Here is a 26,773-nt window from a genome sequence, read left to right as displayed (position 1 = left end):
ACAAAACAAAAGTAGCGGACTAAGTCTTGCATTTTCTCTAAAACTCTTGAATCTGAACTGTTGGTTGTTGTCGCATGTTGTAGCTCTGCTTAGCAGCTTTCGAACAAGGTACAGTTTGTCCATAATTCCCACATTAAGCTACCTTTCGAACGACAGATAGAGAGCCAATGTCTACGGCACTGACGGGCTTTGGGAGTAACTGCACAAACAAAACTAGCCGGACTAAGTTACTAAATCTTGCATTTTATTAAAAAGTCTTAAGTCCGAAGTCTTGGTTGTTTTGCATATTATAGCCCTGATAAGCAACTTTCGAAAAAGGTAGAGTTTGTCTGTAATTTCCGTTATCATTAAAGATCCAATGTATACGGCTCTGACGGGCTTTGCTATAGGAGTTACTGCACAAAACGAAACTGTCAGACTTGGTTGTTGTATGTTGTAGGCCTGTTCAAGAGCTTGCCAACTACTAAAGTTTGTCTTCTAATTCTCATTTTAAGGTACCTTTTGATTGAGATACAGATAGTCAGTGGAGCACGGCGCTGACAGGCGTTGCTATGGCAGTTACTGTTTTGGGTTTTACTGCTATGGGAGTTACTGATTACGTGATTTTTATGTATGTTGTAGGCCTGTTCAAGAGCTTTCTAACGGTGTGAAGTTTGTCTGCAAATTCGCATTTTAAGGTGCCTTTTGATTGAGACATAGAGAGCCAGTCGAGCACGGCGCTGACAGACCTTGCTATGTGAGTTACTGCACAAAACTAAACTGGAAGGACTTAGTTACTACGTCTTGCATTTTCTCCAAAAGTCTTAAGTCTGAAGACTTGAAGTTTTAGTATGTTGTAGGCCTGTTCAAGAGCTTTGTAACGGTGTAAAATTTGTCTGCAAATTCGCATTTCAAGGTGCCTTTTTATTGAGACATAGAGAGCCAGTCGAGCACGGCGCTGACAGGCCTTGCTATGGGAGTTACTGCACAAAACTAAACTGGAAGGACTTAGTTACTACGTCTTGCATTTTCTCCAAAAGTCTTGTGTCTGAAGACTTGAATTTTTAGTATGTTGTAGGCCTGTTCAAGAGCTTTGTAACGGTGTAAAGTTTGTCTGGAAATTCGCATTTTAAGGTGCCTTTTTATTGAGACATAGAGAGCCAGTCGAGCACGGCGCTGACAGGCCTTGCTATGGGAGTTACTGCACAAAACTAAACTGGAAGGACTTAGTTACTACGTCTTGCATTTTCTCCAAAAGTCTTGTGTCTGAAGACTTGAATTTTTAGTATGTTGTAGGCCTGTTCAAGAGCTTTGTAACGGTGTAAAGTTTGTCTGCAAATTCGCATTTTAAGGTGCCTTTTTATTGAGACATAGAGAGCCAGTCGAGCACGGCGCTGACAGGCCTTGCTATGTGAGTTACTGCACAAAACTAAACTGGAAGGACTTAGTTACTACGTCTTGCATTTTCTCCGAAAGTCTTGAGTCTGAAGACTTGAATGTTTAGTATGTTGTTGGCCTGTTCAAGAGCTTTGTAACGGTGTAAGGTTTGTCTGCAAATTCGCATTTTAAGGGGGCTTTTTATTGAGACATAGAGAGCCAGTCGAGCACGGCGCTGACAGGCCTTGCTATGGGAGTTACTGCACAAAACTAAACTGGAAGGACTTAGTTACTACGTCTTGCATTTTCTCCAAAAGTCTTGTGTCTGAAGACTTGAATGTTTAGTATGTTGTAGGCCTGTTCAAGAGCTTTGTAACAGTGTAAAGTTTGTGTGCAAATTCGCATTTTAAGGGGGCTTTTTATTGAGACATAGAGAGCCAGTCGAGCACGGCGCTGACAGGCCTTGCTATGGGAGTTACTGCACAAAACTAAACTGGAAGGACTTAGTTACTACGTCTTGCATTTTCTCCAAAAGTCTTGAGTCTGAAGACTTGAATTTTTAGTATGTTGTAGGCCAGTTCAAGAGCTTTGTAACGGTGTAAAGTTTGTCTGGAAATTCGCATTTTAAAGTGCCTTTTTCTTGAGACATAGAGAGCCAGTCGAGCACGGCGCTGACAGGCCTTGCTATGTGAGTTACTGCACAAAACTAAACTGGAAGGACTTGGTTACTACGTCTTGCATTTTCTCCAAAAGTCTTGTGTCTGAAGACTTGAATTTTTAGTATGTTGTAGGCCTGTTCAAGAACTTTGTAACGGTGTAAAATTTGTCTGCAAATTCGCATTTTAAGGTGCCTTTTTATTGAGACATAGAGAGCCAGTCGAGCACGGCATTTTCTCCAAAAGTCTTGTGTCTGAAGACTTGAATTTTTAGTATGTTGTTGGCCTGTTCAAGAGCTTTGTAACGGTGTAAAGTTTGTCTGCAAATTCGCATTTTAAGGGGGCTTTTTATTGAGACATAGAGAGCCAGTCGAGCACGGCGCTGACAGGCCTTGCTATGGGAGTTACTGCACAAAACTCAACTGGAAGGACTTAGTTACTACGTCTTGCATTTTCTCCAAAAGTCTTGTGTCTGAAGACTTGAATTTTTTAGTATGTTGTAGGCCTGTTCAAGAGCTTTGTAACAGTGTAAAGTTTGTGTGCAAATTCGCATTTTAAGGTGCCTTTTTTATTGAGACATAGAGAGCCAGTCGAGCACGGCGCTGACAGGCCTTGCTATGGGAGTTACTGCACAAAACTAAGCTCGAAGGACTTAGTTACTACGTCTTGCATTTTCTCCAAAAGTCTTGAGTCTGAAGACTTGAATTTTTAGTATATTGTAGGCCTGTTCAAGAGCTTTGTAACGGGGTAAAATTTGTCTGCAAATTCGCATTTTAAGGGGGCTTTTTATTGAGACATAGAGAGCCAGTCGAGCACGGCGCTGACAGGCCTTGCTATGGGAGTTACTGCACAAAACTAAACTGGAAGGACTTAGTTACTACGTCTTGCATTTTCTCCAAAAGTCTTGTGTCTGAAGACTTGAATTTTTAGTATGTTGTAGGCCTGTTCAAGAGCTTTGTAACGGTGTAAAGTTTGTCTGGAAATTCGCATTTTAAGGTGCCTTTTTATTGAGACATAGAGAGCCAGTCGAGCACGGCGCTGACAGGCCTTGCTATGGGAGTTACTGCACAAAACTAAGCTCGAAGGACTTAGTTACTACGTCTTGCATTTTCTCCAAAAGTCTTGTGTCTGAAGACTTGAATTTTTAGTATGTTGTAGGCCTGTTCAAGAGCTTTGTAACGGTGTAAAGTTTGTCTGCAAATTCGCATTTTAAAGTGCCTTTTTATTGAGACATAGACAGCCAGTCGAGCACGGCGCTGACAGGCCTTGCTATGTGAGTTACTGCACAAAACTAAACTGGAAGGACTTAGTTACTACGTCTTGCATTTTCTCCAAAAGTCTTGAGTCTGAAGACTTGAATTTTTAGTATGTTGTAGGCCAGTTCAAGAGCTTTGTAACGGTGTAAAGTTTGTCTGGAAATTCTCATTTTAAAGTGCCTTTTTCTTGAGACATAGAGAGCCAGTCGAGCACGGCGCTGACAGGCCTTGCTATGTGAGTTACTGCACAAAACTAAACTGGAAGGACTTGGTTACTACGTCTTGCATTTTCTCCAAAAGTCTTGTGTCTGAAGACTTGAATTTTTAGTATGTTGTAGGCCTGTTCAAGAACTTTGTAACGGTGTAAAATTTGTCTGCAAATTCGCATTTTAAGGTGCCTTTTTATTGAGACATAGAGAGCCAGTCGAGCACGGCGCTGACAGGCCTTGCTATGTGAGTTACTGCACAAAACTAAACTGGAAGGACTTAGTTACTACGTCTTGCATTTTCTCCAAAAGTCTTGTGTCTGAAGACTTGAATTCTTAGTATGTTGTTGGCCTGTTCAAGAGCTTTGTAACGGTGTAAAGTTTGTCTGCAAATTCGCATTGTAAGGTGCCTTTTTATTGAGACATAGAGAGCCAGTCGAGCACGGCGCTGACAGGCCTTGCTATGGGAGTTACTGCACAAAACTAAACTGGAAGGACTTAGTTACTACGTCTTGCATTTTCTCCAAAATTCTTTATTCTGAAGACTTTAATTTTTAGTATGTTGTAGGCCTGTTCAAGAGCTTTGTAACGGTGTAACGTTTGTCTGCAAATTCGCATTTTAAGGTGCCTTTTTATTGAGACATAGAGAGCCAGTCGAGCACGGCGCTGACAGGCCTTGCTATGGGAGTTACTGCACAAAACTAAACTGGAAGGACTTAGTTACTACGTCTTGCATTTTCTCCAAAAGTCTTGTGTCTGAAGACTTGCATTTTTAGTATGTTGTAGGCCTGTACAAGAGCTCTGTAACGGTGTAAAGTTTGTCTGCAAATTCGCATTTTAAGGTGCCTTTTTATTGAGACATAGAGAGCCAGTCGAGCACGGCGCTGACAGGCCTTGCTATGGGAGTTACTGCACAAAACTAAACTGGAAGGACTTAGTTACTACGTCTTGCATTTTCTCCAAAAGTCTTGTGTCTGAAGACTTGAATTTTTAGTATGTTGTAGGCCTGTACAAGAGCTCTGTAACGGTGTAAAGTTTGTCTGCAAATTCGCATTTTAAGGTGCCTTTTTATTGAGATATAGAGAGCCAGTCGAGCACGGCGCTGACAGGCCTTGCTATGGGAGTTACTGCACAAAACTAAACTCGAAGGACTTAGTTACTACGTCTTGCATTTCCTCCAAAAGTCTTGGGTCTGAAGACTTGATTTTTTTGTATGTTGTAGGCCCGTTCAAGAGCTTTGTAACAGTGTAAAGTTTGTCTGCAAATTGGCATTTTAGGGTACCTTTTGATTGAGATATAGCGAGCCAGTCGAGCACGCTGCTGAAAAATAATCCGGCGCCTCCTGTTTATACATTGAGTGTTTCCCTACTGCAATGTGTAATGTCATTTAAGTACCTCGGAGTTACAGTGAATGCTCAGATTGGTTGGAATGATTGTGTCAATGATATTGTCTCCCGTGCTAATAGAATGCTGGTTTTGATCAAAACTGTTGCCTTTAAGTCGTCAGTTAGTTCAAAACTCTGTTTGTATAAGAGCCTTATTCTGCCTGTGTTTGAGTAAGGGCTACCTGCGTGGTTTCCACAAACTCACGGACAACAGGAGGCGCTCGATCGCATACAGGGGGGGGGGGGGGGCTTATGTCTTATACAGTTTCTATCGATTCCATCGATTCCATAGGTTTTGGCATTTTAAATTCCCTACCCAGATTTCTTATTGCACTGAGAACATAGATATTTGATAAAGTGACCTAGTTATTGCGCAATTCAAATGTTTCTGGGAGGTGGGTGTTTTTAGTGTTAGGATGCAACCCAGTGTGCTTCAGAAACACTTTCACCGTACAGCTGCACATGTTCCTGGCTTCAATGGCCATCCACATTACAGTGGACAGAGTCAAGTAGTGGAGTACAGCAGCCACATCCATACAAACAACTTTAGAGCCCTTTAAAATTCAAAAACAAAATAAGTTGAATATTCTTCGTATAAGAAATATAATTATAATTGTTAAGGGAAAAAATATTGGAAGAAAACAAGTGTATACAAGCGTTGACGTCAACGTATAAACGTACTCAATGGTAACAATGTAATGATAATTTCGTTTAGAGTAAAATCTCAAACCGCTTTAGAAAACATCAAAACCACATGAAAATAAGCTAGTTAAGGCCAAAAAAAGTCTCCGGTTTCTGGTATGCGCGCGCGTCGCCGTATCCATGCGCGTCGGCAAAATGATTTTTTTTTTCAATAAAAGATGATGTCTCAAAACCACATGAAAATAAGCTAGTTAAGGCCAAAAAAAGTCTCCGGTTTCTGGTATGCGCGCGCGTCGCCGTAGCCATGCGCGTCGGCAAAATGATTGTTTTTTTCAATAAAAGATGATGTCTCAAAACCGCCAAACTCACTGGTTTGACTGCAATCCTGCTGCTGCACAATTGTAACGTGTTTTTAGATGGGGTTGTGATCGAGAATAAGCTTTATGTGGCCTCTCTGGACTCCCATATATTTTGAGTTTAGTCGGGCACCATTTGCAATCATCAGCCGACATTTGAAGCAAAAAAAAACAGGTAAAAAAAAGCCGCGTCGCCGCACCAATTTATGGGCAAGCTCCTTACCAGAAACCGGAGACTTTTTTGGGCCTAATTCATAAAAAGTGTTTTTAGCGATCTGATATGATCGTACAGTTATGTGCAAAGTCTATTCAACAAAATCAGATCACCACAAATACTTTGATTTAAGTGCCAGTATTTTCTACGAGTTTGGAAAATGGGGTGGTAGTTTGCCAAATGTTGGTCAACATATCAACTGCGTACACTTTTGGATAAATTCTTCCCAACTTTTACCCGAATTTTACCCGAATAAGCATTCTTCAACAGGTACTTCACCAAGTATTTGAACACTGTATGCAAACTGCATTCGATTGGCAAATTAGAGTTTTGAGAAATTGGTTGACCGCTAACTATTTTGAGACATACCAATGCATTATCAACGCCGGCATACCCGGCAAGGAACACGATGTACAACATCAACAAGGAGAAGCTTGTTACAACTGATAATGCAGTAACGAACGGATAATGTATCACCAACCGTTAAATGTCACACAAATTGACCGATACTGTGTCACTGACCGATAATGTAACAACAATTGACCGATAGTGTAGTAAAATGTACTACACTATCAGTCGATTGTTGTCGGTCTTAACCGATAATGTTGCACATTTTGACTGATACTGTAGTACAATTTACTACACTATCGGTCAATTTGTGTGACATTATCGGTTGGTGATACATTATCCGTTGGTTACTACATTATCAGTCAAAACAAAGCTTCGTAGTATCCTGTAAATTTGGAGGCTTAACGTTTGACAATATGGGCAATTATTTAATAATTATTATTTTCTCCATTTAAAAAGATTCTTTTAAATCCCTGGATGCACTCATAAACCGAAAAAAAGGTCTACCTTGAGATTGTTGTTAGAAATTAGATTGAATTATAACAGTTACTTTTAAATGTAGGAAAGTTTGCATTCCTTCATAAAATAATGACAAATTACGACATCAGGTGAGCCTTGAAGCCCAATTAAAGCTCGATCACATGTTAAGTAGTTAACATTCTTACCTGATAGCTAAGTATATAATCAGCATGATAGCTAGAGCTATGATTGACAAAGCAACGCCAACCTGACTGATGATATCAAGCGCTGTCTTAGCATGAGTGTCATCTTCATCATCAAGTGTTTGGCCACTTACATCCTAAAAAGTATAACATTTTGAAAACATTTATTGTGGACACGTGTAACCAAACATCTTTACTATTGGTACGTAAAAACTCTTAGCCAAACAAAAACATCAACGTCCGTTGAAACCTCCATACATGTATGAACCGTCATATACTTTACTCAGTTTTACTTAGTTCATTTAAGCGAATGCCCAAAATCTATTTACGGACACGCATGTTGGTCACTTTTGAGGCATACGAATATTACATGTTCTGGTTTTTTTGTTTTTTGTGTGGTTAGTTTCGCTTAGTGTATCATCGTCAATGAAATTAGTTTAAATTCCATGTATCTCGGTCAGGCCAGCTGGTCAAGGATTATCAGCTTAATCCTCCGGGGGCCCGAACCCTCCATGTATTTGGGTCAGGCCAGCTGGTGAGAGATTATCAGCTTAATCCTCTGGGCTCGAACCCTCCAAAATATTTCCCTTTGTATTAACTTGGCATAAACTTAGAGTGAACAAGTGGAATGTGCTGGCCCACTATAAATTGGGTAGACATTCCCATGCCGAGGCCTCTGTTAGCCATACCATCACGGGCAGGCGGACCGCTGACAACACTGAAGAACCAGCTCCTGCATATTCAAGTCAAGCTACCTGAAGTGGATCCTTTTGGGCGTGGCTGTTTCTTCCACGCTTTGGCTCTTCATCGACTGTGCTGTAGGTTCAAGCTCTTTAAAACAGCATGAACTATTAGCACGGGTATGAAACCCTATCCGTGTGAGCCCCTTGTCGCAATGCAGTCAAATCCTGCGGTCCCTTCAGTCAAGTCAGCCAAGCCCCCCCTCGTTGGACGTGGACCACACCTCGGAATCCCGAGGTGAGAAGACGCTGTTTGTCACGCCGCCCCTCATCGGTAAACAGAGCAACCCGGCCCCCTACGTTTTCTTCAGTTCACCGGGCATTCCTTCATTCCCAGTCTTGCGTAAGAATCGGCCGATACTTAATTTATGATTGTATAAATTTGTATTATATTATCCATTTACCTGATTACATCTTTCACTCTGATTTGGATTGACTTTGATAATAAATAAAGGTCGTGCACCTTAATTTCATTGTTTCACCGCCTTGTTAATTGCTGGTTGTCCAACACATATCCCTTCCTTTTTTTGGCTAACTGTTTATTCTTCACATTTAATTTGCATTTGCTGCCATGTGTGACGTACTGAGCTTTTAGTTTGGTGTGTCCACACGTAACAGGGTCCATGAGATGTGTTTTTTTTTCTTAGAAACGCATGTTTTGCAACTTCCTATTAAATGTGAAAAATCTGCCAGTGCTGGACATCTCCTTTTGGTTCATTTTATTTAAATATGCAATAATTACTCTGCTTACTTATTGTCTGCAGGAACTGATCCACCATCGACACTTGGCGTCATGTGTGCAATAATCGATTTTCAACCAACCCGACGTGCACAATCTCTGCGATTAGTCTGCGATTGGGTAAGTACTCAATTCCGTTATCATAATATGTATCCTTACAAAATTAAGTACTGAAACCAATTACAACTAGGCATTTTAACATAAAACCACAGTGTAATTTCATGTATAATAGCAGTCGCCTTCCAGTCACTTGTTTGTGCTTGTGGTCCATTTGCAACTAGCTTCGTTCCCTTACTTTATGCCTCATCTAATCTGCCACGCCATTACGCCTCTTACGTTATGTAAATTTAAAGAGCACGGAATCCAACGCGAATCTCTAAAACCTGTAATAAAAATGTTTCTGATAATCGAAATATCCTCGGCACAGATATTCAAAGAGAGATAGGAGAACATTGTATCCATGTTTTGTATTGTTTAAACTTGTGCCGTTGTTAGGTATTATTGATAACCGAGGTTCGTTCCATATCAAAACGTAACGTTGCCTATACGCCTTTTCATGATTTCTTCAGCAAATGTAAGCATATAATTAGGAATGTAGTAGCCGAACATATTCAATACTAGGGATTTTTTTCATGTAGCCACGTTTCCCGAGTTATAAAACCCAGTCATTTCATTTTGATATTTTCATTTACTGAAACCATTTTGAAATCAATAAGATTGTCACAAACCATAAGCATGGCAATGTTGTTGCCGTGGTTACAGCTGCACAGCGCCGTTTCATTAGTCATTTCTGCCCGTGTGCAGCCATAGGTTGACCATTCACCGACCAAGTTCAAAGTCCCAGAAGACACACTGGATCTTCCTTCTCTCCTTGTAACTTGCCTCATCAGGTGTCTGTGGTTATTAGAGAAAAATATTTCAAATTGTTCTTTTTTTAAGGCGAAGTTATACTGAGTCTTAAACATTGTTGTAACCAATAATTAAAAATCGGGTATGAGTTAGGTGACTGGCTATGTTTGATTCCGATGAAGGTGATTCCTCATTCGATTAGTCAACTAACCTTGAATTCAATCAAGAGTGGTTCTGTGAGGTTGACGAGATCCACATTTTCCACAGTCAGTGAGACGACAGATCCAGCGACCTTACGAGTCGAGTTATCCTCCCCTCGATACTCTCTGATTGAAGCAGACTGGAACAAAGTGTCATCAGCGTAGATCAGGAAGCTGGCTTGTAGCTTGGCAGAGGTATCATTGCCTACAAAGGATAGCAGAGAAGCGCTTTGCCACAATGAGTATGAACATGCGCCATGTTTCCATGTACATCTGACTGTTGCCATTTTTGCCATGCTTTGGGTAGGAGACGACTAGATGATGGATATATTGGTTTTTTTTTATATCAAGCAAACAAAATACTAGAACATGCCTTGTGTACTTACTTATGTCAGGCGAATGCATCAAGTCCACAATGCTAGCCGGTAATAGGACCGATGCTATCACTTCAAAACCTGTCGGTATCTTAGCCGTATCCAAGAATGTCTGGCCCTCGGAACCGACGAGTGAGCCCTGGGGAGGTACCGCTTGTCCAGGCTGTCGAAGCGAGACGAAGCTGAGTCCGTTGCTAGCCTGAATCAGGTTCAGACTGACCGCCTCAACATGGATGGTGTCCTGACGTACTGACCTGACCTTCTTGTCTCAGAGTCAAGGAGACCTGACTTTCTACGGACTGCACGATGGCTGAGGAGCAATCAACATCGATGGGAGAGTCAAACATTGCCATTGCGCGCCTGATGACGTAGTCAACAGTTTCAACGACCGCCTCGGACACCTTGGAAAATGATTCCATGCCTAAGATTCAAGGCCTAAATATAATCGGTGTTAAATATCAGCCGTCGAATGACGGCATCTTGACAAAAGACACCCTTTTACATAGAATTATCGTTTAATTGAACAAACCAATATTTTCTGGGTATCAATGGTAAAACCATCAGGTCCTCCACGAATTTCCAAGTAACATTGATTGAAAAATACGTACTAAAGTCTCGATTTAAATACTAACACACAACTACCGTAAGTACCGGTATACCCGGTGTGCGGTGCCGCTGACGTCAGGGATTTTATTTTATTTTTTTCTGAAATAAAAACAATTAGTTTTCGAGCTATAAAAAAAATGTCAGTAAAGTATACGTTGGAGATTAATGGAGCTAGCTTCAGCACGATTTGGTTTGATATAAAGCAATTGAAATATTCTATTTTCTACTCCACTGATTTTAGAGTCACGAAGTAATCATCATAAATTGTTGTCTCCGCGTGGCTCATTTTTAATTGTTGTCGTTCCCAGTGAGTATAGGCATGATAATTGACCACCAGCATTATTTGCAAGGATGGTGAGAAATACGCAGAATTCGAATGCGATAAGTAGCAAATTTGGGGTGAATTAAGCTGTAGACTAGACTGTTCATTTTATTTGTATCGGGAGTACTGTGTGTTGTACACTGTTTGCTGTTTGACACATCACCAACTCGATTATTGAACACTATACGTGTTTGTTGTTGGTGCTACAAGCACAGTTGTTTTAAACAAGAAACAATTAAGATGAATTGTGGATAATCATCAAGCTTCCGTATGCAGACATTCATATAAAACGCAGGAATGAAAATTCTGACGATGTTGTGACTCATATCTTAGGATTTTGTCAGATAGGTGAATTTTGGTCTTCGATATTCTCTTGGCACGACGAAGCTTCAATACCCATGGTATTACATCGTGACCAGACGGGAGCCACTGTGTACAAGAGGTGAGAACATTGAAAGGAACCCACTGGAAGAGCTATCGTGTACCTCGTATTGTAATGTGACTGACGAAAACCCGAAATAGGACCAAACTACCGTGACGGCATCAAGGCTAACCTTAATGTTGTGTATTGGTTAAGTCCAAGTTCAAGTGTTTCACTACATACCTCGTGAAAGGCTGAGTGTCATGGCTTTGGACAACTGCACTGCCCTGTATTTCCGAGACGACCACCGGACAGATTCTTACATGGTATACCTCCCCATCGACAGGACCATGACTTATTACGTCATACCGGTGATCTGTGTCTTCGGTATCTTGTGTAACGCCGCCTTTATCATCGTGGTCCACCGCGTGCCGTTCATGCGGACACCCACAAGTTGCTATCTTGTGCAACTGGCAGTGGCAGATATCTTATATTTGATGTCGTCTTCATCAGCAAGGATCGTGTTGTATTCCATGACACCGTTCCGCTATGACATCTTCCCGCTCGGGTTTGTTACCGGATGCATCCTGCGGCCAGCCTTCTCCTATATCTCCTACTTTGCGTCCTTGTTCTTCATCACCTCAGTCACCTTTGACCGGTATATTGCCATCTGCCGGCCGCTGCAGGCAAGGTTGCGCACGTCTACCAAGCGGTCCAGGCTCAGCGTTGCATTCTGGGTACTTGCGGTAGTAGCCGCTGCTTGTTTACTTCCGGCTTTTTACACAGTGCTTCCAGTTGTGATACCTTGCAAGAATTATCCTCGAGAGATCATGGTGTGCCAGTCTGACTTCTTCCCGGAGTGGGTGTCTTACGTCAGAAATGCACTGCGCACCTTACCCTTCTTCGTCAGTCTTGTAGTGAACGCGGTCATGTACGCATCCATCGTGCGCGCCATGCAACAACGGAGCAAACTGCAGGATACCCTGGTGACATCAAGCCAGCGCAATGCGATCGACCGGATGGTCTTGACCACAGGGGGCCTCTTCTTCCTGCTTTTATCACCTTTGGAGAGCTACTACCTCGTGGAGACCATCACAGAAACCATTGGAATCCATTTGCTAACATTCGAACAGAAGCTGACGATACTTTGGGTATTCAAGACGCTAATCTACACAAACGTAGCGATCAATCCTATTGTGTATAATATCACCAATTGGCGTTACCGCATTGCTTTCAAAAAGGTGTTTTGCTGCCAAAAGGACAGACGGAAAATTGGCAGCAATAACATATTCACTGTTGAACTTGCCTTGCAGAATGGCAGTTCTGTAACTCCCTCTACACCGTTATCTTAAGACCAATGCCCCTCTGTATAACAAGACGTTTGGAATTTTGTACAAAAATAAGTAACGGCGCCCGCTGCCACTGTTGTACTTTCGTTGAGGACAAAGTTTTTATTTCGAAAGATCTTGGTAGATGTCAATTAAAAACCCGCAACTAAATTAATTCTTCCCATTGACCTCTGCATTAACAAACGACCCTGTGTTTGTATATCTAATTTTATTTTAAGAATTAATTTTTTTGTCATGATATTTTGGTGATTATTAAAAGGACTATTGATTATATGGTAAACTATAAAATATTCAGAATTATTCATGTTGAAACTGGCAAAAAAAGTCTTTGCATTGCTTTTTACAGTGCAGTGATGGAACCTGGAAATCAATTCTTTTAGAATGGTTACGTTTTATTTAGTATTAGTATAGTATTAGTCTTTGCCAAGGCCTTATTGTTAAGCACGAACCCTGAAACCAATTGTTTGGCACGATAGCAGCACTGGCCTTCTAACTACATGAAACAGAAGGACTGTCTGATTATTTGCTGGTCAGACACTTCACTAAATCTAACAAAATAAATAGATGAATACATTTGTTGTTTTTTCCATTCAAACAATTCCATCTGTTTGTATTTTCGTTCGCATTTGCGCATAAGTAGGTGATTTGTTTAATAATTGATGAATTTGAAACCAAAGCGTCAATCTTGGTGGTTTCCCGTTGTGCGTGGGCTACCTAAATTTCGTACTCTATTCTCATTTTTTTAATGGCTGCTGGCCTGAAATTTACATTGGTATTGATGATAAGAATTTAGAATATTGTCCAGCGACAATATTTCGACACATACACTCGCTGCCTTTTTTGTACCTTCGTTGATGATAACTTTTTATTTCCGTAGGACTTGGCAGGTGTCAAACACCATACCAGCAACTGTGTTAAATTGAACAAACAAAACAATTACCGACCCGTTGATTGTATATCTATTTTTTGTTCAATAATTAAAATGTTCTTGGTATTTTGGTTATTTTTTGGTTGAACCGAGAATAAAGCCTTTCGGATATCGGTTATTTCATATGATTTAAATAAAAACAAAAACCGAGAGGATTAAGCTTGTGTCAACAAGGGGACTTTAGTTTCAACGTTCGACTTGTTTTTAACTTTGCCACACCCCCAGTAAACTGAGACCAAAGGTGGAGCATTGTGAACATTTGATAAAATGAACTCTTTTTCAGTTCTTAAGGTATTACCTATCAGCTCAATTAAAAAGAAAATTATTAAATAAAAACACGATTAATCGATACAGATCCAACGGAGTTTCAAAAGTGACCTCAGACAAAGTGCGCCGTATGTGCTGCGCTGGTACAGCAACACAGAGTAATATATTTGCAATGAAATATAATTTTCATAAATACCTCAGACCGTTAAGCTATTCCTATTGGTCGAGAGCCCGTCACGTGGCCGGTCTTAAACGGATGATAAAGACATGGCTAGCTGGTCTTAAACACTTTTCCAGTGTCACAATAAAATGTGGACTCCTAAAAATCCAGTGCCTCTTACCGTTTCATTGGTTGAACGTTCACAATCCTCACGTAGGCATGCGCAACACTACCAGTGAGTCAGAATTTTACAGTTCAAAATTCCAAACACAACGCCCTAGGTGCGTTCTGCGCGACATCGCGCAGAACATGCCACGCGCGCGTCAATCGCCGTAAAAGGGTTGTTTACATCTTTACTCGCCAGCTGAACACTCCATTATTTTGCCAGAGGGATGTTTAAAAAAGCATGAAAGAACTTGTTGAACAATATTGGGATTTTTTGAACGAATTATTTGATATTTTTTAACCGAAAAGGTATTTATGAATGGGAATAAATATGTGCTCGGTCGGTATTTATCACTCTGTTTAAGACCACTTAGAGTCTGGGTGCTGATAATTACCCTCGCCTCCGGCTCGGGTAATTATCAGCACCCAGACTCTAAGTGGTCTTAAACAGAGTGATAAAAACCTCTCGAGCACACATTTATTCCCTTAGTAAAAGCCTACCTATAATATTTATACAAATCTATATTTTCCAAAATAAGACAGGCAAGTCGAACACGTAAAAGTACTGAAATACTGTGTATCTGAGTAACTATATTCACTAAGTGTAATTTAATTAACAATTAGATATGACGTGGGCAAAATCTATACTTCGTCTAAAATGAAATTACACATACAATAACCTTACAATGACACTTAAAACTATTAGCAGCCTTTAACTACACGATTTTACATCACCTACATTGTATTTATTATCTTTATTTATATATACTTGGAAAAAAAACCCCGACTTTGATAGGAGAACTATATTGACTACAGACGAAGTTGAATCAGGCCAAACGGCCTTTTCTCAGAGACATGTTGTCTCCCTCCCAAACCCGTTGAGTACCGTGGCTTCGTAGTCTTTTGTATTGAACTGCTGATCTTGTGGGTAAATCTGAAGGTTATTGGTTCAAGTCTAACCTGGGGTTTGTGATTCGTGTCCTGTACCTTGGGCAAGACGCTTTGTCACTCATTGCCTCTCCCCCTCCCAGGAGTAAATTGGTACACGTGATGGAAAAACTATCATGTGTTTGATTCATCCGATTGCGTCGATATGGCAGCATTAAGCTGTATGCTCCCCGAGGAGCTGTGATGTTCCTGGAATGTTTTCAATGACGCGGCGAGCGGGGGACGTAAATCATACCGCGCAATGAAAGCCTGTTTGGTCGATATGTGTGCTATTATGTCGATACCTTTGTGTTACAAGCTTTCACTTTGGAGAGATAAGAGTTACAGATGGGTGTTCTCTGTGGTCGTGTTCGTGTGATTTATCCCGGACATCCTGGAGGAGATTGTGTTCGCCTGATGCCTTGGGTAGTGAGAAGTCGAATTCGTCGTCCCGGTGTGTGCCGGCTTCTTTCTCAGCTTCTGCCTCCACAGACCCCGGACCCTCTTGTTGAGGCAAAAGGCGATGAAGATGAAGACCGCTTGGAGATAATTGAGGAGGATGTAGATGTAGGAGAATACTACGATGCCAGTCACTGACTGAGACACGAAGCCGAAGATCCAGGTCACGCCAACAAGTGTGCAGATCTGTTGGTTAAAGAAGAGGACACGTTGTTGAGGTTTTCCAAGCTGACACTAAAACAACCCACAGGTCTGGTCACAAGTGAATCACGAGTCTATTCGCATGTCCGGTTTATATGAGTTAAGGGATCTTCAATAACAATGAGGAATGATTATGTCGTTGTACATTTTGAGAAAAAAAAACATGCTGCTTGACTGGGGACTGTTTAATTTCTGAATGCTTTTTTTTAAAAGGAATTATGAGGATTGGTGATAGAATCGAGATTAAATGGAGAATGTGTGGTCCAAAATATAGCTTATACCTGTCCCGGTAGTGGAGATTTAAGAAATAGATGCGTATAAATTAGGAGACTTCAGACTATTTCGCAAGTTCAAGTTATTTGTTTTGGCGCTTACATGTGTGATGCAGTTTTGTTGTGTTTTTTTTTCATGCTAAGTCCCAACTTTTCTGAAGTATTCCGAGGCGAGTTTCCACGCTATGGAGACAAACCAAAAGGGATGAAGCCAAGACAACCAGTATCTATAGCTTGTTTGAATTAGTTTTCGCTCAACGATTAGGATGCAGACTCCCAATTGTCCCCGATGCTGTGTTTCGTTAAAGCCAATAAAAGATAGATATTCTTAACGAACCTTTAAGTAGACGGAGAGTTCTTCTCTGACTGCGTCCGTCGTTGTTTGATCCCGAGCAGCCTTGCTTGCTTGTCTGTTTCTCCGGAAGTTGATGACCGTGAAGATATACGTGGTGATGTTCAGAACCAAACTCACCGCAACCGGTACCAAGAAGACGACCACGCGAACCGTGGCGTCAGTGATCCAACAGATGTTTCTCTCTGCGTAGATTGTAGGTAGGCTGGTGCAGTTACAGAACTGGAGGGCCAGACAGATGGTCACTATGATCAGGGGGATCCCCCAGGCAAGACACATGTAGGTGACCAGTGAACGATCGATTCCTCTGCCACGATGCGGTATGGTCACCTTGGACGCCAGAGTGCGAGCAACACTGACGCTAAGGACCGTCATCCAGCAGAAAGCGGCAAGCCAGGCGAAATGCGCTCCTACGGCACCGGACACGCAAGCGGCGCGGCTCTGCCTGAGGTAGCCCGTCAGTAGGAACAGCAAGATGGCGACGAAGAGCGCCACCACCAGGTTCATCGTTGACTTGCCCGCGGTGTTCCGGATCTCAGGAAAGACGCAGTATGTAACGAAGGTTGCGGCAAGTGCCAGCAAAGACAGACAGCTACCTGCAAAGGAAATTGCCCTTCTGATCTTCGGCTCCAACCCCTCCGGAAGCGGACCTGTGAAAGAGCACGTGACAGCAGAGTCGTCTGGGAAACGAACGTACTCGGCAGTAGGTATACGTATGCCACTTACAGTCACCTGTAAAATCTCATCCGCCAAGATCGTGTACTCGGAACCGTTTAACGTAAGAAGAGATGAGCAATTCAGGTTGGCAACCTTCAAGCATAGAGGCGATGCTCTTTTCTTCGTATACTCTCCCTTATCTTTGATACCTTGAAACCTTATCACCTCCAAAAGGTTTCCAACATATCCTTCAAATGTTTCATTCCCATTTACAGTCTGACAGGTACTAGAAGCTCGGAGACCAAACGGCACGAAAATTGACAGCGTAGATATATTGCAAAGTAATCCAGGGAGTGTGGTGGTGTTGTCTATTGATTCATGTGCACCATCAAAAGATGCTTCAACGTCAAGCGCTCCTCGAAAAGAGGTCAGGAGAACAAGAGCTGACAACTGTCCCGCATCTGGGTCCTCCAGGATGATAGTTTGTCCTGCCATCAAGGCTTGCCCGCCGGTTGTGTCTTTGCCAAGACGCTTTGCCCAGCATTCGATCGCAGATGTCTCCATACTGCCGTTTATGGGCGGATCTGCCGGAGTGTATGCCACACACTCGTCGCCGTTGATTCGATACCCAGCTGCGCACGTCAGCACTCGGCACCTCTCTAGGAATGGATCATAGATCTGCCCTTCCAAGCAGGACCTCCCATTGATGGAAGAGGAGGATGTGAAGTCAAAGAGAACCTCAATTGTGAAGAAGTCGTCGTACGGGCTGCATACACCCATGCAGTGACCCCACGGTACAGGTTCGCATGTCTCCGTACAGACGTGGTCCATGCAGGAGTTATCTGGTTCGAGAATCTTGCCGTTGCACATAGCACAGTGTGGGTTACGATACCTTATGTTTTCCCGATCGGTTCGTACGGGTGCGTAGTAAGCTCTACAAGCTGTCTCCATGTCGGTACCGCGAAAGTCAACAAGACAGGTGTCAATCACATGAGCGGGGCACTTACGTATTTCTGTGTGACCTTTTGGTGGAGTGACGGCCCAGCCCTTTGTCGGAAGGGTCTGGTTGAGAGATGGGTGATATAGGTTCGCAGTACTACTTATAACATTGTCAGAGCCGAAAATGTCCCACCTGCTTAACCTAGCTAGAGACCTGCGGTTACACAGGGCACAGAAGATGTTTTTAAAATCCACACCTTGATCGTCGTATACTGGTATTGAACCAATGACGTCTGTCACATTGATCGGCTTCTCACACAAAGCACGTGTGCCTTCGTCTCTCCAGTCTTCTGGGCAACGTTCTACCACCACAAAACCAATGTGAGTGAACTGACTGCCCGGTATCCAGACGCAGCCGAACCAATCAGTCGTGAAGCCCCCGCGTTCTAAACTTGGCGGTGTTCGGTCGCAAACATTGGCGTAGTCGTAGCAACAGTCGTCGAATAGAACGCAGGCGTCGTCGCACTGGCAATAGTGGAATACATCAGCGCTGTCCGGCAGAGGATTGATCTGTTGATGGCATTCTTGGCCACAGAGTTGCTTAGAACCACACAGATAAGCAATATCTTCATACTCCCGAGTTTCTGTAAACAAGGGAATAGGTATCAAATGTAAGTACGAAAAAAACCGTAAGTAAACGGCTAAATTATGTTTTTAAGTATCATTTCAATAATGCATGACTGGCCAAAAGCAAAAGGCTGTGAAGATGTATGTCTCTTTACCATGATTGGTAATTTCGGCAACGGCTTCGGCTTTGGCGTTATCTCTAGCTTCAGAATCAGTCACAGCCAAACAGAATGCGTTGATTAAATAGGTCGTAATTAGCCTAAGTTGGAAACTCCCATATTATGCACAGTACGCTAATGTGCGCATTAGAAAAACGGAAAAGGAGTGTCGTCACTTTGACATTGCACCCCAAGAAGACCGATGGAAGAAATAAACTTGCTCAGAACCCCTAGTTCTATAATACCACATGAAGGTCCGCCATAAACCTACCGGTAAAACATTCTACTGTGGCGTAACTCTGGCACTGACGTAGAGAGAAGTGTTCGCACTCGCTCAGACTTGCTTCGTCGCCAACACAACCGATATCCACGAACAGATTGTAGTTGGGCACGTGCTGCGCATTAACCTCTCCAAAGGCTAGTGTTCCTGTTGATATGGAGTAGTTCGACAATCCAAGATCTCGACAGACAACGTGCCCGGCCCTGAGCTTGGCAAATCTGTTACCGCAGACGGCACCCCATTCGTGTATCCCACCGCAACGGCCCTGAACGAGTCCTCTGGAAGTATTGGATGCCTCCTCCACCAGTCGCAATTCGAAGTCTGGCATTCCTGACAACGGTTGAAATAACGTGTCACAAATTATTTGAAATAAATCAAAAACTGGTCCCAATTTCATAGCGCTGCTTTCATAGCAGCTGATCTTGTGCTTACCGAGACCAAAAGAGACTGTAAGCAATAGGCTCAGCAAAAGTTCGCTTAACCCCAAAAGAAATAGTTGCATTAATCAGTGACATAACAACAGAACTCTCCATGCACACGCAACCGTCAGCACATCAGCTGCAAGCTGTAAAAAGACGGCCATCTCTGTGCAGGAGAACTGCAATTGCGTATTTTACGTAATCAAGTACGCATTGCGCACGACGCAGCCGATGCGTGTTATGCACGTTGACGCTCAAAATGCCGATGCACGTGGCTGGTCTTTTGAGAGAGAACTTTTCTGCCTAACCGTTAAGCAGCGCTATAAAATAGGGCAAGCAGAAACAAGACTTGGATTTCCTCACGGATTCGAAAGTCTTAGTTCATGTGACTCATTCAGTCAGACAGTCAGTCAGTCAGTCAGTCAGTGACTTAGTCGGGGAGTCAGTCAGTCAATGACTCAGTCGGTCAGTGACTCAATCAATGGACAGCAGGCTGTCCTTTCCTGTCCACAGAGAACTATTGCGTCTCAGATGGGCTTTATTTTATCTGAAAAGTTTTTTGCCTTTGTTTAGAGCTTATTATTACCTGCATATCCACACGATAACCAGATATCCTCTTCATGCGGACAAGGCGACACGCCAATGGGATCAGGTGTCGTCGAGAGGGAGCAGCCCCCTGCGAAGATATTGGTTGGGTCTGACCTGCACTCGATTAGGTATTCCACGCTGGATATGTTCGCCAAGGAGGGGGCATCGGTCCGCCCCGCCCCTGCCGCCTCCTTGCCGCACGCGAACGGGAACCCGAGCCGCCTGCACATCTCGAAAGCCACCGCGTCGGTGTGGTTGCGACTGAAGCACATTGCCGTCCAGTCAAAGTCTGCGGACCAGCGGACTAAGACTCGCCCCTCGTTGGGGGCGCTGCCATTCACCAGCATTATGTCGACATCTCTGATATCCCTCGTTCCTGAACAAATAATAATGTATAAATCATTTTAATGTGCATACATTTATTTACTTCCGGCAGGCAATAGAAAGAAAAAATACCAGCAGGGAACAGACGAATCAGTTAGCTTACATGACAGCGATCAGTACGAAAATTGTTTTGCTCCCATCTTCAAAAGTGCCATACACTAGAGGCTTCCGCTTGTGGTACCAGATTTGTTTAAAAATCCAGTGTGCGTTTTAGGAATCAGGCCAGAAAGACTCTGCTGGGAGTCAGTTTGGCACAGTGGTCTTTTGCTTGCCTTGAACCACTCTGGCCAGGGGGCAAATTCAACCCAGAATTAATTTGGATTGGGTTTTCTATCCCTGTCAAATTCTGTGGGTTTCGTGGGAACACCCTTCCCGATTTTCTACCTTCTCTAAAGCATAACATGTCTTCATCCTCTTCTGTCATTGCTTCCCTTTTTTTCATGCTTTGTAGCTACCGTGTCACAAAGAATTAAATCATGAGCGTGACGCATAATGCCAATGATTCTAAAACTTAGGTCAATGAACTCATCACCTGATATCATAGTCTTAAGCAATAGCAAGTAAATTCTGTCACATAATTACCAGTAAAGCATTCCAGAGTGGCATAACTCTCGCACTGCCGCAGCGAGTAGTGTTCGCACTCGCTCAGACTCGCTTCGTCCCCAACACAACCGATGTCCACGAATAGCGTGTAGTCGGGAGCGTGCCCTGGATAAACCGCACGGGTGTCTACCTCCCCCACCGAAATGGCGGGAGGCTGTCCCAAATCGCGGCAGGCAACGTGCCCAGCGGTTGACAGGTCGAACGTGTTGCTGCAGATGGCACCCCATTCCTGCCTCCCACCGCAGCGTCCCTGGACGAGTCCTCCAGTCGCACCAAATGTCCCCTCCTCAACCAGTCGCAATTCGAAATTTGGCATTCCTGTACACATGGAGAGAAATGTAATTGATTGCGGTACCACCTGCTTTATCTGTTTCGAACCAGCCGGCCGACCACAGCAAGCCCGATGCGCGTAATTTTTTTCCTAGGAGAGTTAGGGGCAATGTCATGAATAATTCAGTTTTTCCTTTGAATCATTGCAAGACTTAGCTTCTCGTTCTATTTTCCCCTTAATTTAAAAATATCTCAGTGATAAATTTGGAGAAGAAAAATAGCTGATGAAAATGCATGAGCAGCGACGACGTGGATTCGAACCAGGGATCTTTGTATCCATAGCTCATCTCGCTATCCACTAGGCTCCTGTGTGGTAGCTCGACGACAACCGTTCTTTAAAATGCTTTAATGTATTGTAACTAGTTGAGTAACTAACAACAATGCTGTTGATGTCATTGTCCGTTCTCATGGATAAACATGAATTATTCATGACATTGCCCTTAACCCTCCTAGGAAAAAAAATTACGCGCCCGGTGCTTGAGTGGTAAAGGCAGTAAGCAGAAGGTCTTGGGTTTTAGTCCCGATTGGGTCAGTTTGTTGTGAGGTTTTTCTCGCAAGCTTTCAGGCAGCACAAAGTATCCAGTGCATATTTTGTAGAGGTAGCTCATACTGGATATCTGTATCGTGACTTTTCATCATTGCTATCACGAAGTGTAAAATAAACTATTTCCAAGTATCAAACCTTTGAAAAAAACTATCATCAACAAATATGGTCTACTTTTCTTTACTTAACTTTTCCCCTTAATTGGGCTTACCTGCAAATCCACAAATTAGCCACGTGTCTTGTTCATGCGCACAAGGCGGGTCGGTACTGGGACCGAACGGAGGTGACTCAGATAAGACGCAACCCCCAGTAGTGATGTTAAATGCGTGCGTAAAGCAGCCTTCCAGATATTCCACGCTTGGTATGTTCACCAGGGAGGGGTCATCGGTTCGCCCCGCCCCTGCCTCCTCCATACCGCATGCGAACTGGTACCCAAGCCGTCTGCACATCTGATAGGCGATGGTGTCGGGAGCATACGGATTAAGACACAGAGCCTTCCACTCGGAGTCAGGCAACCAGCGAACTAACACCCTGCCCTCGTTGGGGGCGCTGCCATTGACAAGTCGGATATCAAGATCTCTGATATCAGTGAATTCTGTGATGCAAACGAAAAAATTCTCATCAACCACTATTTCTGTTAGCGTTTAACTGAATATAATGCAATATAATGCAGAGCCGTTGACGTTAGTAATATGATTTCTTAAAAACATAAGATAGATTACCCATTCCTATTGGTCGAGAGTCTGTCACCTGGCCGAAAACTGTGCCCAATTGTTTCTATGATTCCGTTGAGGGTTCTCATAATTTTGCGAAAAATACCTCTTAACCTGTTTTCCAGAGAGAGGAGACCTTGAGTGGACACGGACAAATCCACACAACGTATCTAAAACCTGGTTATGGGGACACCTTTTGTTCCGAAGACTACACATTGAATGTAATACTTGTACACACATATCTTTGTAAACACCGGCAATCGTGGACCCCCTATTGCCCCTCATCCTCATTCCTTTGTTTGTAAGTTTTTAGCATCAGCTCTCATTGGTTTTGTACACGAATTTCCAACGTGGACTATCGGTCAATCGTGGGCTTATTGTTTTTGCCCTAACCCTTTTGTTCTAGGTCCACGATGGCCAGTGTTTACACACTCACAGACACCCATACTTGTTTCACATGACTAGTGTGGACTTTCCATTGCTTTCGTGTAGTTAAGAAAAACCAGTGAAAAAACTCATTTTTCTCAAACTGTGAAAACTCTTTCAACCCAATTTTTTTTCTATGATTCCCTTTAGTGTTTCTCTTCATTCTGCTACAGATAAACCTAACCCAAAAATGCCTCTAAACCTGTTTTCCAGAAATGGGGAAACACTGTGTGGACGTGGGGTAAGTCCACACAACGTCGGTGCTACCTACATTATGTGGACGTCTTTTGTTCGGAAGTCCACACTGCGTATGTAAGACAAACTCACCCACACACACATCCTTTGTTTGCGGATTAATCGAGGATTTGTATTGTTCTTTTTCCCTGTTCCTTTGTTTATACTCCTACTTCTTTGCTTGTTTGTTGTGTACACGTTTTCTATCCGAGGAGTCCTCAGTTTGGTTCCTGTCATCAATTCATCCATGATGTTGCACGTGTGTGTCCTCGGTTTACACCATAAAAAAAACGCTGTTTGATTTTACAAAGGCCGGTTGTCTTGCGTCCCCCCCCCCCCCAGGATACGAATCCTCACTACGCCACTGGCTAGCCCTCTGGCATGAGCAAAATAGTAAAGCCTATTGTTCTGCTTCACCATCATTTATCACCCAACACACCTTCCAGAGTAATATAGCGAACCGCGGTCACTTGTCATGTTTCTCTGCATGAAGAATGCATGTAAGGTATCTGGTACAACTCGAATGTTTACACTACATGTAATAATCATGGACATTTTCAATTTATCAATTTTCCCAAAACAGTCAGGAAGCTGAATTAATTAGTGAAAATTGCACGTCACCGTCAATATTCATAAGTTTAATTACTCGTGTACAAAATGGTTCCGCATCTCGTTATAAAATTGCCGACCTGTATTTAGATCATGAATTGTATTCATTAATTGTATTACTGAAGGACGTGTGTGCATACGCTAATTAATCACATTCGCAACTCATGATATTCATAGAGCTAGAGTGTGACGATCGGAGATTTTCATGCATGAACGCATATCCGAGAAAGGACAAGTAGAGCTAAATCGTTTCCACATCTTCGGAATTTCAAGACAATTTTACATATGGGTTTCAGAAGGGAATCTAAGTCACACATTTCTCATGATCAGCAATGATCAGTCATTTTTATCTGAAAATAGCACACAACACTCACGGTTATAATTATTGCGAGTTAAGGTCAGTTGTGATGTTGCTCGGCAGGAAGAATTCATGTTATGTATCCGGTGCGACGTAAACATTATACTAGAACGTTTGCATTTCATATGATATTGAAATATTGAATAATGGAAACATTCAGTTTCAAATCAATTTTGCAAAGCCATCCCAAAGCTGGACTAATTACAAAAAATGTGTGTCGCTCTAGATTTTGTTTTTGTTTAATCGCTCATCTGGTCTTGAGAATGCCGGCCTGTGCTAAGCGGATCATACCAATAGACAAAGTAGGCCTTAAAAATTCACGATTTATAATGAATGACACGAACACATAAGCTAATTCATTACATTGGCAACTCATGATATGCACACAAGTGTGAAGAATGAGAGATTTACGCAGAGGGTGACCGTAAGGTCATGGCTACATTCTGCTAAATGCACTTCAAAAATCTGTCAGATCTATCAGAAATCTGCCAAATCCCCCAGAGTTACTCGAAATACACTGTAAACACTTTAAATCACATGCAGATGTTGTAGTGTTGCCTTAATTTAGGTTCAAATTACATTGTAAACAATTTAAGTCACATAAAGATGTTATGAAATTGCGTAAATTTCAGGCAAAACGCGATTAATTAGTGTCACGATGAAGTCCGGTAGCCAGTGAGCCAACCTGTCCCATGATGCAAGGGTTTGTTTGAAAAGATTGAAGCTTTTTTAAACAAATGGGCCATTTTTTTTTTTAATTTGCTATGTTTTTATGTTCTGCCAGAAATCTGCCAAAAGAGTCCATTCTGTCAAATTTTCTGTCAAACTCGTTTTTTTTAGCAAAGAATCTGTCAAAGTTAGCCAGAAAAAAAGGCTAAAACGGTCACTATGTTTACGCAGGACCACATATCCATTGGCAGCAAGCTAGAAACGTCCCAAGAGAGGATACGAAGAGCCACATAATTATAACGTTTACGTGACCATTATATTACATCGAAAAAGAAATGTTGTGAAACAAATATTTGGCATTGGTATGAAGTTACCTTAATTTGGTTAATTCGGGCAAAAAAAATTACTGAAGAGTTTCGGCAGTTTGTATACTGACCAGCATTGGGCAAAATACCAACCCATTTGCCCAATTTTCTATTCTACAGTGTACATCATGGGCTTTAAAAGGAAATCTAAGTCAATATTTCTCATGTTTTTTTTATAATGATAAGCTATTTTAATAAGGGGATAAATGTTTGTTTGGCAGGTTTTAAACACTATGTTTAAAACCGGTTGGGGTCTAGAATGTTGATAATTTGCCGAGGCGAACACTGAAAAAGTGTTTAAGACCAGCCAGCCGTGCCTTTATCTTTCGTTTAAGACCGGCCACCTGACGGGCTCTCGACAAATGGAAATGAGAAACTGTATTAGGTATTTATAAATAAGAATTTAAAACTAACAACCCCCTTCAATGACGCGACGGGGACAGCTTGGGCCTCCATAAGCATACTCTGATAGTGTGCTCACAGTTATATTTATATGTAAAATTATACAAAGTACCTACCCATGTCCTGCGCCTTGTTAATATGGAACACAGCCACCAGCACGACCACCGTTCGCAAAATATTCAGTCCTTCCATTCCACCAAAGGAAGTCTTGGTAGTTCACCTAATACTCCGTTGTCCGGCTGCGAAACTTCTTTAACCAAAAATCCGTGCAATTTACAGACGCGATTCGAAGAGTAAGATTTGTAGGCCGATACGAAATTCTCACTTACACTGCTGCAAACCCTCAGGTCGATTTCTGCTGTACCACTGGCGTCAGTACTCTCGATAATTTCATCGGGATATTACTAATGCATGGTCAAGCATTAAGACTCACGTAGGTCACGCACCACGGTCATACCAAATTCGCGGAACTAATTATTCAGTATAATGGGATATTACGGTTAATATGAACACAAGACGATAGACGCCCAGGCATAGCGAACAACAGTGATGGCTCAATAGCATCTGAACTGTGAACGGCCTTCACACGCACGCGCAGAAAGTCGGCAATGGCCCCAACGTGAAGTGCACTTAAAGCTACTTCGAATTCACAAACCTAATTTTCAAACATCCTGCTGGCTGCTTGGCAAGCGACGGAAACGGCAAATCCATTATTTTAGAGTGCTCGGCATTGGTCTTTGCCAAGACTAAATTTGTTCAGAACGAGCTAATTGTTTGACACGATGGCGGCTCTGGCCTTCTAACTACATGAATTACCCTGACCTACACTTATCGTAAATTGTCTAATGATTTGCGGGTCGGACTTTTCACGCAACTTCAAAAAAAATAGAGGAAGGAATTGGTAACTCTGTTGCTTTCCTTCAATTCTAACAATTCCATCCTTTGCCTCCAATTCGTCCATTTACGTATCAATTGATGTACATGTATATGAAACCATAGCGCAAATCTCAATGGTTTTAAGTTTAGGTGTTGGCTATCTACATTTGTACTCTGTTCTCATTTTTGTTTAAATGGCTGCCTGCCATGAAGATCTCATTGGTGTTTGTGGTATAACAA

General features: G+C 42.4%; 2 protein-coding genes across 2 annotated transcripts; one reads left to right on the top strand and one right to left on the bottom strand.

Annotated features, from left to right (window-relative positions):
- The first annotated feature begins 10,901 nt into the window (after positions 1-10,901).
- LOC119724596 (thyrotropin-releasing hormone receptor-like) lies at positions 10,902-13,473 on the top strand. Its single transcript, XM_038195708.1, has one exon. It carries the CDS (start codon positions 11,536-11,538, stop codon positions 12,622-12,624), a length of 1,089 nt encoding a protein of 362 aa, XP_038051636.1. The 5' UTR covers positions 10,902-11,535; the 3' UTR covers positions 12,625-13,473.
- A 1,248-nt stretch (positions 13,474-14,721) lies between these two features.
- Positions 14,722-25,849, bottom strand: LOC119725129. The gene is made up of 5 exons (XM_038196490.1): positions 25,774-25,849; positions 22,093-22,476; positions 19,005-19,343; positions 16,338-18,592; positions 14,722-15,713 (listed from the first exon to the last, which is right to left on the bottom strand). Exons 1-5 carry the CDS (start codon positions 25,847-25,849, stop codon positions 15,411-15,413), a joined length of 3,357 nt encoding a protein of 1,118 aa, XP_038052418.1. The 3' UTR covers positions 14,722-15,410.
- Positions 25,850-26,773: the final 924 nt, after the last annotated feature.

This window comes from Patiria miniata, unplaced genomic scaffold, assembly GCF_015706575.1.
Source record: "Patiria miniata isolate m_02_andy unplaced genomic scaffold, ASM1570657v1 HiC_scaffold_18, whole genome shotgun sequence".
NCBI classification, from domain to species: Eukaryota; Metazoa; Echinodermata; class Asteroidea; order Valvatida; family Asterinidae; genus Patiria; species Patiria miniata.
This window is presented reverse-complemented; position numbering and strand designations above follow the sequence as displayed.